General features: G+C 38.6%; 1 protein-coding gene across 1 annotated transcript; it reads right to left on the bottom strand.

Moving 5' to 3' along the window:
• Positions 1-12,875: 12,875 nt before the first annotated feature.
• Positions 12,876-13,811, bottom strand: LOC100761950 (olfactory receptor 4C15). Its single transcript, XM_027421095.1, has one exon. The coding sequence runs from the start codon at positions 13,809-13,811 to the stop codon at positions 12,876-12,878; it is 936 nt and encodes a 311-aa protein (XP_027276896.1).
• Between the last annotated feature and the right edge of the window lie 813 nt (positions 13,812-14,624).

Raw genomic sequence — 14,624 nt, 5'->3', positions numbered from 1 at the left:
TCTGGTAACATTGCACCCACAATTAAGAATCAGAGTGATGAATATACTTGTTTGTCTGATAACCAAGCCCAGAGAACAATACTGTCCACTTTTCACGTGAATCTTCTATGTCAACAAACAGAGGTAAAGCTAATAGAGAGAAATCTACACAGGCATGCCCAGAGATGAACCTAACCCAAAATTTCCTCATGTATATCTGGAGGCTTAACAATGTGATGGTTATAAGTCCTGTCCAGTTAAGTGTCTGATGGGGGAGGTCCTTCTGTGTATATGTTTGCCTTATTAGTTGGTAAATAAAGCACTGTTCGCCAATAGGGAAGCAAGATAGGTGAGGCTAGGAGTCGAGGAGGATTCTGGGAAATGTAGTAAAGGGGGAGTCACCATGTAACTCCGGAGAGAGAGGACACCTGCTGCTGGCGTCCTCAATAAGATAAGTCTTTTTTTTTTTCACACCTGCACCATCTTGAACAATCTGTTGATAATTCTCTTGAGAAACATATAGCACAGAGGGTTTTACCAGCTTGACCTCTGTTCAGGACCCAATGGTGACATTCTTTTTTTCATAGTCACAATTCAGATTGTTTTTTCTTTTTAAATTATTTTTTATTAGTTCAAATTAGAAACAAGCCTGTTTCACATGTCAATCCCTTCTCCCTCTCCCTTCCCTCCTCCTCCACCCCAACCAGCCACCCACCCCATCCACCCTCTGCTTCCTTGGGAGGGTAAGGTCCTCCATGGGGTATCCCCAAAGTCTGTCATATCATCCTGGGCGGGCCTAGTCCTCCTACCATGTGTGTAGGCTGAGAGAGCATCCCTCCACATGGAATGGGCTCCCAAAGTCATTTCTTATGCCAGGGATAAATACTGATCTACTACTAGAGGAGTATCAAGAATATCAAGGCCTCCTCATTGACATCCACATTCAGTTGTCTGCATCAGTCCTGTGGTGGCCTCCCCGACATCAATCTGGGGTCCATGTGCTCTGCCTTGTTCAGTTCAGCTGATTCTGTGGGTTTCACCAGTACAGCCTTGACCTCTTTGCTCTTCACTCCTCCCTCTCTGCAAGTGAGTTCCAGAGTTCAGTTCAGTGGTTAGCTATGGGTGCCTGCCTCTGCTTCTGTCAGCCACTGGATGAAAGCTCTAGTATGGCATATAAGGTAGTCATCAGTCTCATTATAGGGCAAGGGCATTTAGGGTAGCCTCTCCACCATTGCCTAAATTGTCAGTTGTTATCATCCTTGTAGCTCTCTAGAAATCTCCCTAGTGCCAGATTTCTCCTAAACCTATAATGGCTCACTCTGTTATGGTATATCTCATTTTGCTCTTATCTATTCTTCCCCCCACTCAACCTTCCTGCTCCCCCATGTCCTCCTCTCGCCTCCTCTTGTCTCCCTCCCATTCTCCCTGCTCCCTCACCCCTACCCTCATGCTCCCAATTATCTCGGGACATTCTCTCCCATTCCCTTTCTCCAGAGTCCACAAATTCTTCTTGTAGTGTCCTCCTTGTTTCCTAGTTCCTATGGTGATGTGGATTGTAGGGTGGTAATCCTTTGCTCTATGTCTAAAATTCATATATGAGTGACTAGACACTTCTCCATTGCTGATGAGAGTGCAAACTTGTAAGACCACTTTGGAAATCAGTATGGTGTTTCTCAGGAATCATTCTACCTCAAGATCCAGCAATTCCTCTCTTGAGCATATACCCAAAGAATGCACATTCATACAACAAGGACATATGTTCAACTATGTTCATAGCAGCCTTGTTTGCAATAGTCAGAACCTGCAAGCAACCTAGATGCCCCTCAACTGAAGAGTGGATAGAGAAAATGTGATATATTTACACAATGGAGTACTACTCAGCAGAAAAAAGCAATGGAATCTTGAAATTTGCAGGCAAATGGATGAACTAGAAACCATCCAGAGTGAGGTAACACAGTCAAAAAGATAAGTCTTTATAAAATATATAGATTAAGGGTTATGGTTGATAGTTAAGACCAAGATAGCAAATAAGAAATCCTAGTCATTGGTCAGCAGCATTGTAGTTAATATAAGACTCTGTGTGTAATTTGAGGGGTTTAATGTGCTGGTGGAACTCAGTTGGCTGGTGGAAAGAGTTGTCATTACAAATGGCTACCTCAACATGCAGCATGGATTTCCGCTTAAAACTTGACAAAATCTTAAAAAGTTGTTTTAGAAGCAAAATACAGACAAGCATGGCTTCCTGGTAGCAGCATTTTCTCTCATCTGCTCTCTGTTTTGCTAGAGATGAGCAGACACTCAAGCATCTCCCTTATGGAGGTTTCCTGACTCAGAATTAGTGGAAAAACAACTGCAGGGCTCTTTTAAGAGGCCCTGCTAACAATTGAATGGTGGGCATGAGCAGCTGGCAATGGCAGTGACCACATCTCCAAGTTGACAGCATGCTCCTTGATGGCAGCATAGACCAAGGCAGTGAGCTAAGCTCTCATTGATTTTGAAAAATGTACCCCCACCATCTTGGAAAGACAGAGGCTGAAACAGCCATGGCTTTAATTTTGGCAATGTTGTTTAGCAGATAAAAGACACATGGCCAGAATAAGGTAAAGCTTTATAGAAAAGACAGATTCAGAGGGAAAAAGTAAAACCTCTAAAGGTTTACAATATGTTTAAAAATATACATAGGCTTGTGAGAGAAAAGAAACAGGATAAAGTAATTGAAAGAAACAAGATGTAGGGGATACTGTAGCCATGCCCACTTAGGGGATTGCTGCCACGCCAGCTGGCTAGGTTGCTATATAAGTAAGGCTTTTCCCTATTAAATTCCCTTGTATTTTTACCTGGCTCCATATTGATAATTTCCCACATTATCTCATTGTCAGAAGTGGGATATTGTAAACCAAGGCCCCATTTGGGAGAGTCTGCAGTTCCCACCGGGATGGCGGCCTAGGCGGGGAAAGCTCCTTCACTCCACAGGTGCTCCTGGCTTGAAGCTGACCCGCTCATCCCTGCTGATGCTGAGCCTCTCTGAACTGTCTGCCCAGCTGGGAAACTTCCAAAGACCTCCCCACAGTTACTGTCGCAGTTTCTAGCTGCATGCACAGGACCAGCTCAGACTATGGTCTACCTATGCCAGGAGGCCACCTGCCCTTGAGCTGAGTAGCCCTAGAGAGTAGGCCTCAGCTTTCAGCAGGTTCTGCAGCTTCCACTGGCCACAGTGGTTTTAAAGCTGCACCTCATTCAGTGGTTGTGGCCACAAGGCCGTAAACAAAGCTAAGCTCAGCCGCCTTTGTGAACTCTCTCCACTTCTGCAACCATCGTGCATGACCAACCGCTGCCAAATGCCTAGAAAAATGTGTAGAGGAGCAGTTAGAGCAATTTATAAATTTGCTAGCATGCTTGGAATCTTTTATGATGCAGGAAATTGAAGCTTTTCATGAGGATATCATTACTAGGCTTAAAGATCATTGGGATGCTTCAGAGGCAGAATCACTCCAATGCGAGGCACCTACTCCACCCAGGTATCATGACTATTCTTCTAAGGTTGTTACTCATATGCCATTAGTGTACCCCCTACCATGGTAGAAAAGCCATCTTCTAAGAAACAACCTCAGGGACAGATGGCTTATGTATGGCAACCTATACAGCTGAAGGATCTTAAGAATATTAAAGAATCAGTTGTCTCATATGGTCTCCATACCCCATTCATAAAACAGCTATTACATTCATCTGGAATCTTTAGCAGGGTGACACCCACAGATTGGGAACAATTTGTAGCAGAGAATTCATGCCAAATCGAGTGGAAGGCATTGGTCAGGGAAGAGGAAAAGCTCCTTGAGCATCAAGTCATAAAGGAAGGATATAAAGCCCCCCTAGATAAGATTCTAGGTGAGGGTATTTATGCTAATCCACAGGCTCAGGCTGAATATGATGACCATATACTGTCCCTATGCAGGAAAGCAGCATTAAAGACCTGGGATAAGGTTCATGAGCCAGGAGAACATCTAGAAGCTTATACCAGAATAGAACAGGGACCTACAGAACAGGTCTAGGACTTCTTACAAAGGTTAACTTGGGCAGTAGAATTACAGGTAACAGATCAGGGAACAAGACAATCAATTATATATAAAATAGCTTATGAAAATGCAAACCCAATATGCAAAAGAATACTTTTGCCTTTAAAGATCAGATCAGTTCCGCTAGAAGAATGGGTTTTGCATGCAGCCAACTTTGACTATAATGTGCAAGATACTGGAGCTTGGGTAAGAGAAACCATCTCAAAAGGTTTAAAAAGACAACAGGAAATTAAAAGTTCTAGAGGTGAGCATGCAAGGGCTTGGGAAGGAGAAGCACCTTACAGAGGTCAACATAGGTACCAAGAGTCTAGAGGTTACTACTTCTGTGAACCAGAACCTTGGGTAGGAAGAGCCTTCCCCAGGAGACCACCAAGGCACCAGAAACCTAGATGTTTCCTCAGTGGTAGAATAGGACATATTAAGAGAAATTGTAGACAAACAAATTCTAACTATGCATCATATGGAAGGTCACTGCCTTCTGGGTTGGGTAGAAGATGTGGTAAGGGCAGACACTGGACCAATGAATGTAGATTGACCAGGGACATGCAAGGAAACCTGTTAAGGCCTGGAAACTACAAGGGGGGCTTTAAGAAGTCCCCCACATTGAGAAAGGTCCAGTCATTCCCAGTAGCAGTGGAAGACAATTTCTCACAGGACGAATAGATAGTTCTTTGCCTATTGTGAAAAATGGTACTGCTCTAGATGGTAGTTTGAATAGTCATGAATAATCAAATGTGAATGGACAAAATAAGAAATGCATATGTTGGCAAACTTCTATTAATGATAAAAGGCCTCAGTTGAAAGTGAAAATTAATAATAAAGTTATTGAAGGCTTAGTAGACACTAGGACAGATGTGCCTGTTATTACCCAAAAATCTTGGCCTCAGAAATGGCCTCTTAGAGAGGCGAATGTACAATTTTTAGGAATTGGCACTCTATGTTAACTCAGAGGTCTGCTTTGGACCAGAAGGACAGAAAGGGAGACTGAAATCATATGTGGCAGATAAAGCTATAAATCTCTGGGGTTGTGATCTTTTACAGCAATGGGATACTCAGATCAATATTTGTCCAGTATCGGAAACAAATTATGTACAATCTTTAGATAGTAGAAAAGATCTGGTAAGATGCTATGAAAAATGGTTACCAACCATCCATGCTGTACAGAAACTAGGTACAAATGATGGACCTTCAGAGGAGCCAAAGGCCCTGCCATTAAAGTGGCTAACAGATGAACCTGTTTGGGTAGGACAATGGCCTATGACCTCTGAGAAGCTAGAGGCTTTAGAAATGTTAGGACAGGAAGAGCTAGATGCTTGACACATAGAGGAAGCTACCAGTCCTTGGAATTCTCCTGCATTTGTTATCAAAAAGAAGTCAGGTAAGTGGAGAATGCTGACAGACCTGAGAGCCATAAATTAGGTAATTCAACCTATGGGCTCTCAGCAACCTGGAATGCCATTGCCTTCCTTGATACCTAAAGAATGGCCTGTCATGGTCATTGACCTAAAAGACTGTTTTTTCACGATACCATTACAGGAAAATGATAGAGAAAATTTTGCATTTACTGTACCAACCTTTAATCATTCACAGCCAGTTAGGAAATATCAGTGGAGGGCTTTGCCACAAGGAATGCTTAATAGTCCAACTTTGTGTCAACACTTTGTACAGCAACCTTTGGAAATAATTCGTAAAAAATTTCCACAATCCCTCGTTTATCATTACATGGATGACATTCTTTTATCAGATTCCAATAAGGTAAATTTGGAACATATGTTTGACATGGTGAAGGAAGTTCTGCCTAGAAGGGGGTTACTGATTGCCCCAGAAAAGATAAAAGAGGAGATTCTATCAACTATTTAGGTTATAAGATAGACTTACAAAGAATCAGGCCACAGAAGGTACAAATTAAAAGAAATCATTATCAAACTCTTAATACTCTTCAGAAATTATTAGGGGAAATTTCTCAATTACAGATGATTATTGGGGTAGAAAAACATAACTTAAAGCATTTAAAAATGGTCCTTAAAGGTGATAAAGACCTAAATAGTCTGTGAATATTGTTCGCTTAGGTGGAAAAAGAATTACAATGGGTAGAAAACAGAATATTGGAAGAATATTTAGATCGGATAACCCTTGATTTATACTACATTCTGGTTATCTTGCCATCCAGAGACTACCCTTCTGGGATTCTGATGCAGAGGGAAGAAACCATATTGGAGTGGATATTTCTGCCACATAAACAGAATAAAAAGTTAAAGACATATATAGAAAAGATTTCTGATTGGATTCAAAAGGCAAATTAAGACTTCATCAATTGACTGGAAAAGATCCTGCAGAAATTATAGTACCTTTAACTAATGAGGAAATTAACTCCTTGTGGAAGGATAATGAATACTGGCAAATAGCTCTTACTGACTTTTTTGAAGGATTAGCAACAATTATCCAAAATCTGACAGAATTAAATTTATAAAAAAGACAGTCTGGATTCTTTCGTGTATTGTAAGACAAACTCCCATTTCTGGAGTTCTTACCTTTTACACTGATGCCAATAAATCAGTTAAAGCAGGTTATAAAGCAGATGAGGTAAGTAAAGTAGTTCAAAGTCTGTATATATCTGTACAGAAGGCAGAATTATATGCAAATCTCATGGTACTCATGGATTTTACAGAACCTTTTAATATAGTTACTAATTCCCAATATGCAGAGATAGTTATCTTATACATTGAGACTTCACAATTTGTTTCTGATAATACAGAATTAACCTTATTGTTTCTACAATTACAGGAAACAATCAGAAACCAAAGTACTCATATATACATTACACATATCAGATCCCATATGGGTCTGCCAGACCCACTAGCACAAGGCAATGATGAGATTGATCATTTTTTTTAATTGGAAGTGTGATAGAAGCCTCAGAATTTCATAAGAAAAATCATGTAAATTGCACAGTTTTGAAAAAGGACTTCTCCATCACTTAGCAACAAGCCAAGGAGATAGTGAGAAACTGTCCTACTTGTTCCTTTTATAATAAAACTCTATTGCCAGCAGGTTGAAATCCTAAGGGCATTCGGAGAAATGAAGTTTGGCAGATGGCTGTTTTTCACTTTGCAGAATTTGGAAATTTGAAATATTTGCATCATACTATAGACACATTCTCAGGGTGAAAATGGGCTACTGCTCTTAACTCTGAAAAAGCAGATTCTGTTATTACACACCAGCTAGAGGTGTTGGCAGTTATGGGTATGCCTGCATAAATAAAAACTGACAATGCTCCAGCATATTTCTCCACAAAATTGGAAGAGTTTTTCAAATGTTATAACATAAAGCATGTCAATGGTATACCATACAATCCTACAGGACAAGCAGTGGTTGAGAGGTCTAATAGAACACTTAAGGAGATGCTCCACAAACAAGCTTGGAACGCTAACCCCCCCCAAACATAGGTTGCATAATGCTTTATTAACACTAAACTTTCTTAATGCAATGAAAAAGGACAAACAGCTGCAGAAAGACACTGGACTATGGGGAAAACTGTTGAACTGAAGCAGCCGGTGTATTTCAAAGATGTACTAACCTCTATATGGAAACCAGGACATGTGTTATGTTGGGGTAGGGGTTTTGTATTGGTTTCCACAGGAGAAGAAAAACTTTGGATACCATCAGAGTTGATCAAGATTCGAGATGAAAAGGAAAATCCTCTTGATGAGGACAAATGGCAGGTATTCTTCTAAGGTATATCTCATAAACTAAACAGAAACCTCCCAAAGGCTACACAGAGAAACCCTGTCTCGAACCACCCCCCCAAAAAAGAAAGAAATCTCCCAAAGGAAAGTGAAGTGTTTTGCTCTTATCTTCACAGGAAAACTCATCTCCAGAAGGCAAAGGACTCTGCATGGGTAGATACTTAAGAAGAGAAGGTAGCTATAACCATCAAACAAAAGGAATGTGCCATGTGGTAAACTTACAGCTGTCTTTCAGAGAACTCTATTTCTCTTTTTTTTAGTCCCTATTCAATTAAATCAATGCTGGATTTAGAGGTAGATTTGGCTTTCCTCCTCTAAAATCCAAACACATTATTTAACTAAAGTTTAGAGTTTCTGTATTGTATCAAGAAGCCAATTTATGTAATACAGAATAAAAAAAGAATTTTGGGACTGTCATTGTCTTTTCTTGGATCTTTCTTTCAAGGTGTGCACCCTCTCATAATTGTTATGCTCCCATGGTTGTCTTTTCTAGTATGCATACATACACAAGCAAACATTTCTCTGCTAACATTTATGTTTTGAGTCCCACACAGCTAATGAAGACCTGCCTGACAGCAATCCCTGGACACCCCAGAAAGGAATGAGCCACACCTCCTCAACTGCACTGGATCCAATTTTCTCCATTTCAACTGACACTTCAGCCAGAGCTTCGGGTACTGACTTCAATCAAATTGAGGATTTCAAGGGAGATCTTCAATCAAGCAAATCCCATCTAACATGGAATGGATACAATCCATTCAAGACTTTCACTACATTAACATTTTCTTCTTACAGGACCCCACAAGGCTGTCATCATCCCATTTCAGCAGGAACTAACTTGGAGAATGCTATGCCCCCTTTCTCCCATTGTTGTCACTTAGGATAGTGTATATACATAGTTAAGGATAGCTTCCTATTGTTTTTGGTTGGGATTGGAAGGAGGTGTTCAGGCTTGGACACCTCTTTCAAATGTCTTTAGGGTTTAGTTAAAATAGACATGGTTAGGATGTGACATAAGCAGATTGTTGTATCTTCTTATATTTCACCTTTATGATTGCTAATTTTGTATACTTTACACTGTTAAGTTTTAATCCTCTTTTAGACTAAAAGGAGAATTGTAAGGAATGCTGTAGCCACACCTGCTTAGGGGCTGGCTACAAGTGTGCCTGACCACACCTGCAAGGGTGTGGTCATGGTGATTTACAGTGAGGGACATTCAGGTGGTAGGTTTCTTCTTTTGCTATCATCTTTGGCTTGCTGTATGGACTGCTGCCATGCCGGCTGGCTAGGTTGCTCTGTAAGTAAGGCTTTCCCCTAATAAATCCCCTTGTATTTTTACCTGGCTCCATATTGGTAATTTCCCACATTACACAGAAAGAAAGGAAGGAAGAAAGGGAGAGCCAGACAGAGAGAGAGAAAGAGAGAGAGAGAGAGAGAGAGAGAGAGAGAGAGAGAGAGAGAGAACATCCAGGTGGTGATGGCATACACCTTTAATCCCAGCACTCCAGAAGCAGAGGCAGTCGGATTTCCACAGAAAAAACCATATCTCAGGAAAAAATAAAAAGGGATGTAAAAGAAATAGAATAATAAAAAGCCATGTAAAGATGGAAAATACAGAGTTTGTATACTACATATTATACTGTTGTCTTTAAATTGTTTGATTGTCAAAGGAAGAACTACAGATGCTAAATGACATTTGATTATAAGTGCTGCTGAATTAGTCCAACTTAAATAATTTAAACATGCTTTGACTTCTAAATTTAAATATAAGGACAGGTTACTTGGGAAAAGAGTTTTTGCTTGTGTTTCCACAGAAAAGGAAAAGCTTGAATTCCTTCCAGACTAATATGGTTTGATGAAGCAAGACCCCGTGAAAGAGTATCCAGGGTGATGCAACATCTAAAACAGCTAAGATGATACAGCCTTACAGACTGCAAAAACAAGGAACTGGCCAGGTTTCTGTATTTTATCATGATCCCCATGATGGACATCACCCCCAACACTCAGGAAGCAGTATTGAATGAATGACTCCCAAATTCCCAACTATTATTTATAAATGTTTGTTTCCATTTAAATGGGGTTGGTTATAAATGATAATGATCACAGTCAATCTCTTTTTAAAGGAAAAATTGGAATATGGTATAGAAATGAATACTTTGCATTGGTATTGATTTTCATGTATTAATACAACTTTAAGGTCAATTTTGTGATATGTATATTTCTCTTCTTTAGGAATTGTGTTTATACAAATCTTTTAAAATATAATGCATGATTAAGTATAGATTGTATCTAGTCAGGTATAATAGTAAAAACTTACAGTTAGGTTATTTTTCTAGATATACAGAGATGTATTTGAAGTGGAAAAATATTATTCAAAACTTTCAAAGACATACACAATATAAGGCATTTTAAATGGTTTAGTGTTATTCAGGGAAGTGAGATACAACTGCTCCTGGAACACCAATTACATCTGAGAGTAAGATGGGCATTACATCAAAGAAACTTGTTATGTAGTTTGCTTTCAACATGGCAAGATTAGCCATTTGGGCAAGAAACTGCTCTTGCCTGGACTGTTTGTTGCTGTATAATCTGGACATGCAGGACCCTCAGGAAAGTGACTGCTGAACTTGCAAAATAAGACAGTTCCTACTTAATGGAAGAGTCTGCCAGATATTCTACAGGACATACAGAAAAATGACTGACAAACTGCCAATAGAGGTGCAGAGTTTAAAATTTCCTGCTTCACTGAGAAGTCTGCCAGACACACTGTGTCCTACAAGCTAAAGATGAATGCCCCAATGTTACAGAGGAACTTTGGGTGACTGTACAGGCAATGAGATATGTCTGTCAGTTCTAGAGTTTATATATCATCCTTCTGTGATCTTTTATGGAATTGAAGACAGATAGTTGTGGTTTTAGTTTTCTTTAGTTATTATAAAAGATAAGTTACATATAAGACTTTAGACTCACAAAGATAAGATGGATAATAGAATATTTTCTTTAATACTTGCTAAATGTTAATGAACTAAATATTGTAATTTTTGTTCTTACTTTACAACTCTTTTGTTATATATTTCACTATGTTAATGTTAAAACCCTTCTTTTTATTTAGACAGAAAAGAGGAGATGATGAGGGAAGTCCTTCTGTTTATATGTTTGTGTTATTGGTTGATAAATAAATCAGTTTGCCAATATGGAAGCAAGATAAGTGGGGATAGGATTTGAGGATGATTCTGGGAAATGTACTAAAGAAGGAGTCGCCATGTGATCCCAGAAAGAGAGGATGCATGCCACTAGTATCCTGACTAAGATAAGTCTTTATAAAATATATAGATTAATGGTCATGGTTGATAATTAAGACAGAGCTAGCAAATAAGAAATCCTAGTCATTGTAGTTAATATAAGACAGTGTGCATTATTTGGGAGCCCTAACATGGAGGTGGAACTCAGGTGGCTGGCAGAAAGTGTTATCATTACAACTGTCCACACTGACCATCAGTTTACTTAACTTATCTTACTATATTGAATAGGAATAGAGAGTAGACACACTTGTCCTATTCTTGAATTTAGCAGAAATGGTGAAACGTTTCTCCCATTTCAATACCTTGTTCTCAAAAATCCATAGATCTCTTGACTTATGGGAAATTCCTTATTCTATGGACCATGTTAGCCTGGTATATAGATCAGTTTCAAATATCCAATATTCTTGGTGTTGGAATTGTTGACTCACGTCACTATACCTGTTTCTATTTAGGATTTCTGTTGCTTTGATGAAACAGCATGACCCAAATGCAATTTGGGGAGGAAAGGGTTTATTTGATTTACACATCAACATTGTTGTCCATCAGTGAAGGAAGTCAGTGCAGGAACTCAAATAGGGCAGGATCCTGGAAGCAGGAACTGATGTAGAGGCTGTGGATGGGGAGCTGTTTATTGCCTGTTTCTCATGGTTTGTTCAGCCAGCTTTCTAATGGAACCCAGGAACACCAGTCCAGAAGTAACACCACCAAACATGGGCTGGGCCCTCCCCCAACTATCACTAATTCAGAAATTTCCTTACAGCTGGATTTCATGGAGGCATTTCCTCACTTGAGCCTCCTTTGTCTCCGATTATTCTAGCTTATGTCAAATTGACATACAAAACTAGAAAATCTCTTATAATATTTCCTGAGATTTATGAGATTACAGACCAACTAACTTTAAATTTTTATTATTTTTATCTTTATTGCTTAAAAATGTTTGTGAAAAAACAAAAGAAAACATTGACCTTCAAAATTAACCAGACCCCAAATCTATACAACTCAATAGTTTTGAAAGAGTATATAGTGCTATTTGTTGTTTGTTTTGAGCAAGAATTGTCACTGAATTTTTGTTTTTATTGATGGATAAGTGCACAAAATATATTTAATACAGGAACTATGAAATTTAATGTGAAGCTTTACAGCATCCTTTATAAATGCCACTTGTAACTGTATATATGTTAACTTTAATATGCCATTCTGAGTATTCAATTCATAGTGAAAGTGTGATATCACAAAGGGTTTTCTCACATACAGTGTTAATCCATTCTCTATAGAATGGTGGCCTTTATTTTCATTTAAGAGTAATCATGAAGGGCTCATGTAAGTAAATGTGGATTTTCATTGTTCTGTACAGTGAGTTTGATAAATGTAATTATTTGATATGTGTGTGCATGTCTAATTGAGGGTTTGTGTGTATGTGGAGGGAGTTGTGTGCATGTATGTATTATGTGTAAGCATGGAGTCAGTCTTGGTACCCATGAATATACCTACAGAGCATTGAATTGGTGGTCACTGTCCTTGTCTATTCCCCTCTTCCTTAATTTCTTGAGAAATGGTCTGTGACTGAGTCTTGAGATAGTTGTGTTTTCAGACATTATTTGTTCAGTTTGTTTTCAGGACCTGCCTGGTACAGATTCAGCAACAGTAGGTTAAGGATGATCTAGCATACAGGGCTTTAGACATGAGTTTCAAGGATCCAAACAAAAGTTCTCATTCTTACTCAGCAAGTACTTTAATTCACTGAGCCATCTCCTCAGTCTTCTAAGGATAATGTTTTAATATTTATCAGAAACCACTACCAGCTTCCTCCACATTTTCCTGATGGCATTTATCATTTCCTTATTCCTGAAAGTGTACACCATAGGATTGAGCAATGGTGTCATAACATCTGTAAATACAAACACATTTTTCTCAAAAGAGAATGCAGATGTAGGTCGTGCATATATTAATATACAAGGAACAAAGAAAAACACTACAACAGTCACATGGGATCCACAGGTGGACAGAGCCTTACGTCTTCCTTCAGAGCTATGACCTCTCAGAGAGAACAAAATGATACCATAAGAAACAAGCAAAAAGGAGAATATAATGATGCAGATAGACCCACTGTTGGCAAACACCAAAATGATGAAAAAGTGTGTATCAGTGCAGGCAAGTTTCAATAATGGGAATAAGTCACATATGAAGTGATCAATGACATTGGGTCCACAGAAAGGCAATTGCAAAGTGAAGGACATTTGTATGATAGAATGCAAGAATCCTCCAGCCCAGGCAACACCCACCAGAATGCCACAGAGCCTCCTGTTCATGATGAAAGAGTAGTGTAAGGGCTTACAAATGGCCACATAGCGGTCATAGGCCATGGCTGCCAGAATGATCACCTCCACTGCAGTAAGAAAGTGCACAGCAAAGACCTGTGTCATGCAACATTCAAAGGAGATGGTCTTCTTCTCATAAACCAAATCTGCAATCATCTTTGGTGTGACAACAGAAGAGACACATGCATCCAAGAAGGATAGGAATGCCAAGAAGAAGTACATAGGGGAGCCCAGAAGGGCAGGACTGTAGACAATGGTCATCACAATCATCATGTTACCCACAATAGTTGCAAGATAGACTAATGAAAACATAACAAATGATATTTTCTCAATTTGGGGGTTCTGTGAAAGCCCCAGGAGTATGAACTCATTGACAAAGCTCTGGTTATGCATGATTCTCCAGAGGACTTATAAAGAATTGTATATTCATGAAACTGCAATTATAAGAAAATGTACATATCATATAAATTTAGTATGTCAGCATCAATGTCATACATCTTTTTATAAAATTATTTTGATTGATTTTATTACCATTCTGAACAGATCAGTGGAAAATTTTGAAAACTGTAGTCAGATGTCACACAGAATTGAGGCAGAAATAATTGAATAATTTAAAACAGCCAAAATTTTTAATATTTGGGTTTAAAATGTGTTAGAAGAGCCCGTATATGACTTTTCAGCTTTTACCAATCTCTAAAGTTTTCTTGTAGTAAATTGCTCAAAGTTAATCGGAAGCTGTGCCTTAATAATAAACCAAAGACTATACTTTATTAATCATGTCTTCCATCTGCATTGAACAAGGTAGTACTGAGTCATCTATAGTGATGATTTGAAGATTCATCTACCAATAGAAGAAGAGAGAAAATATAAAATGTACATTGAAAACCATGACATTTTAAATTTTATCTCAAAACAATAAGTTTATTGGAATTGAAATCAAGTCATCTGCTCTTTATAACACAGAAAGTTCTATACAATAGTAACTACAATCAACTTGAAGCTAATGTTTACAATTCTGAAAATTCACTTTAATTAATCAATGTATAGTAGAACTAGTAGAACTATAGAAATAATGCTGTTGTCATGATTAAGTGGAGTGAAAAAATAATCTGGGCAGGAGTCAGCTTCCCAGTCAAAAATATGTGATGAGTGCAAATGTTTTAACTAAAATTTTAAGTTCAAAGAAACAAGTTATGAAACTTGTAT

The sequence above is a fragment of the Cricetulus griseus genome, chromosome 6, assembly GCF_003668045.3.
Source record: "Cricetulus griseus strain 17A/GY chromosome 6, alternate assembly CriGri-PICRH-1.0, whole genome shotgun sequence".
Taxonomy (NCBI): domain Eukaryota; kingdom Metazoa; phylum Chordata; class Mammalia; order Rodentia; family Cricetidae; genus Cricetulus; species Cricetulus griseus.
This window is presented reverse-complemented; position numbering and strand designations above follow the sequence as displayed.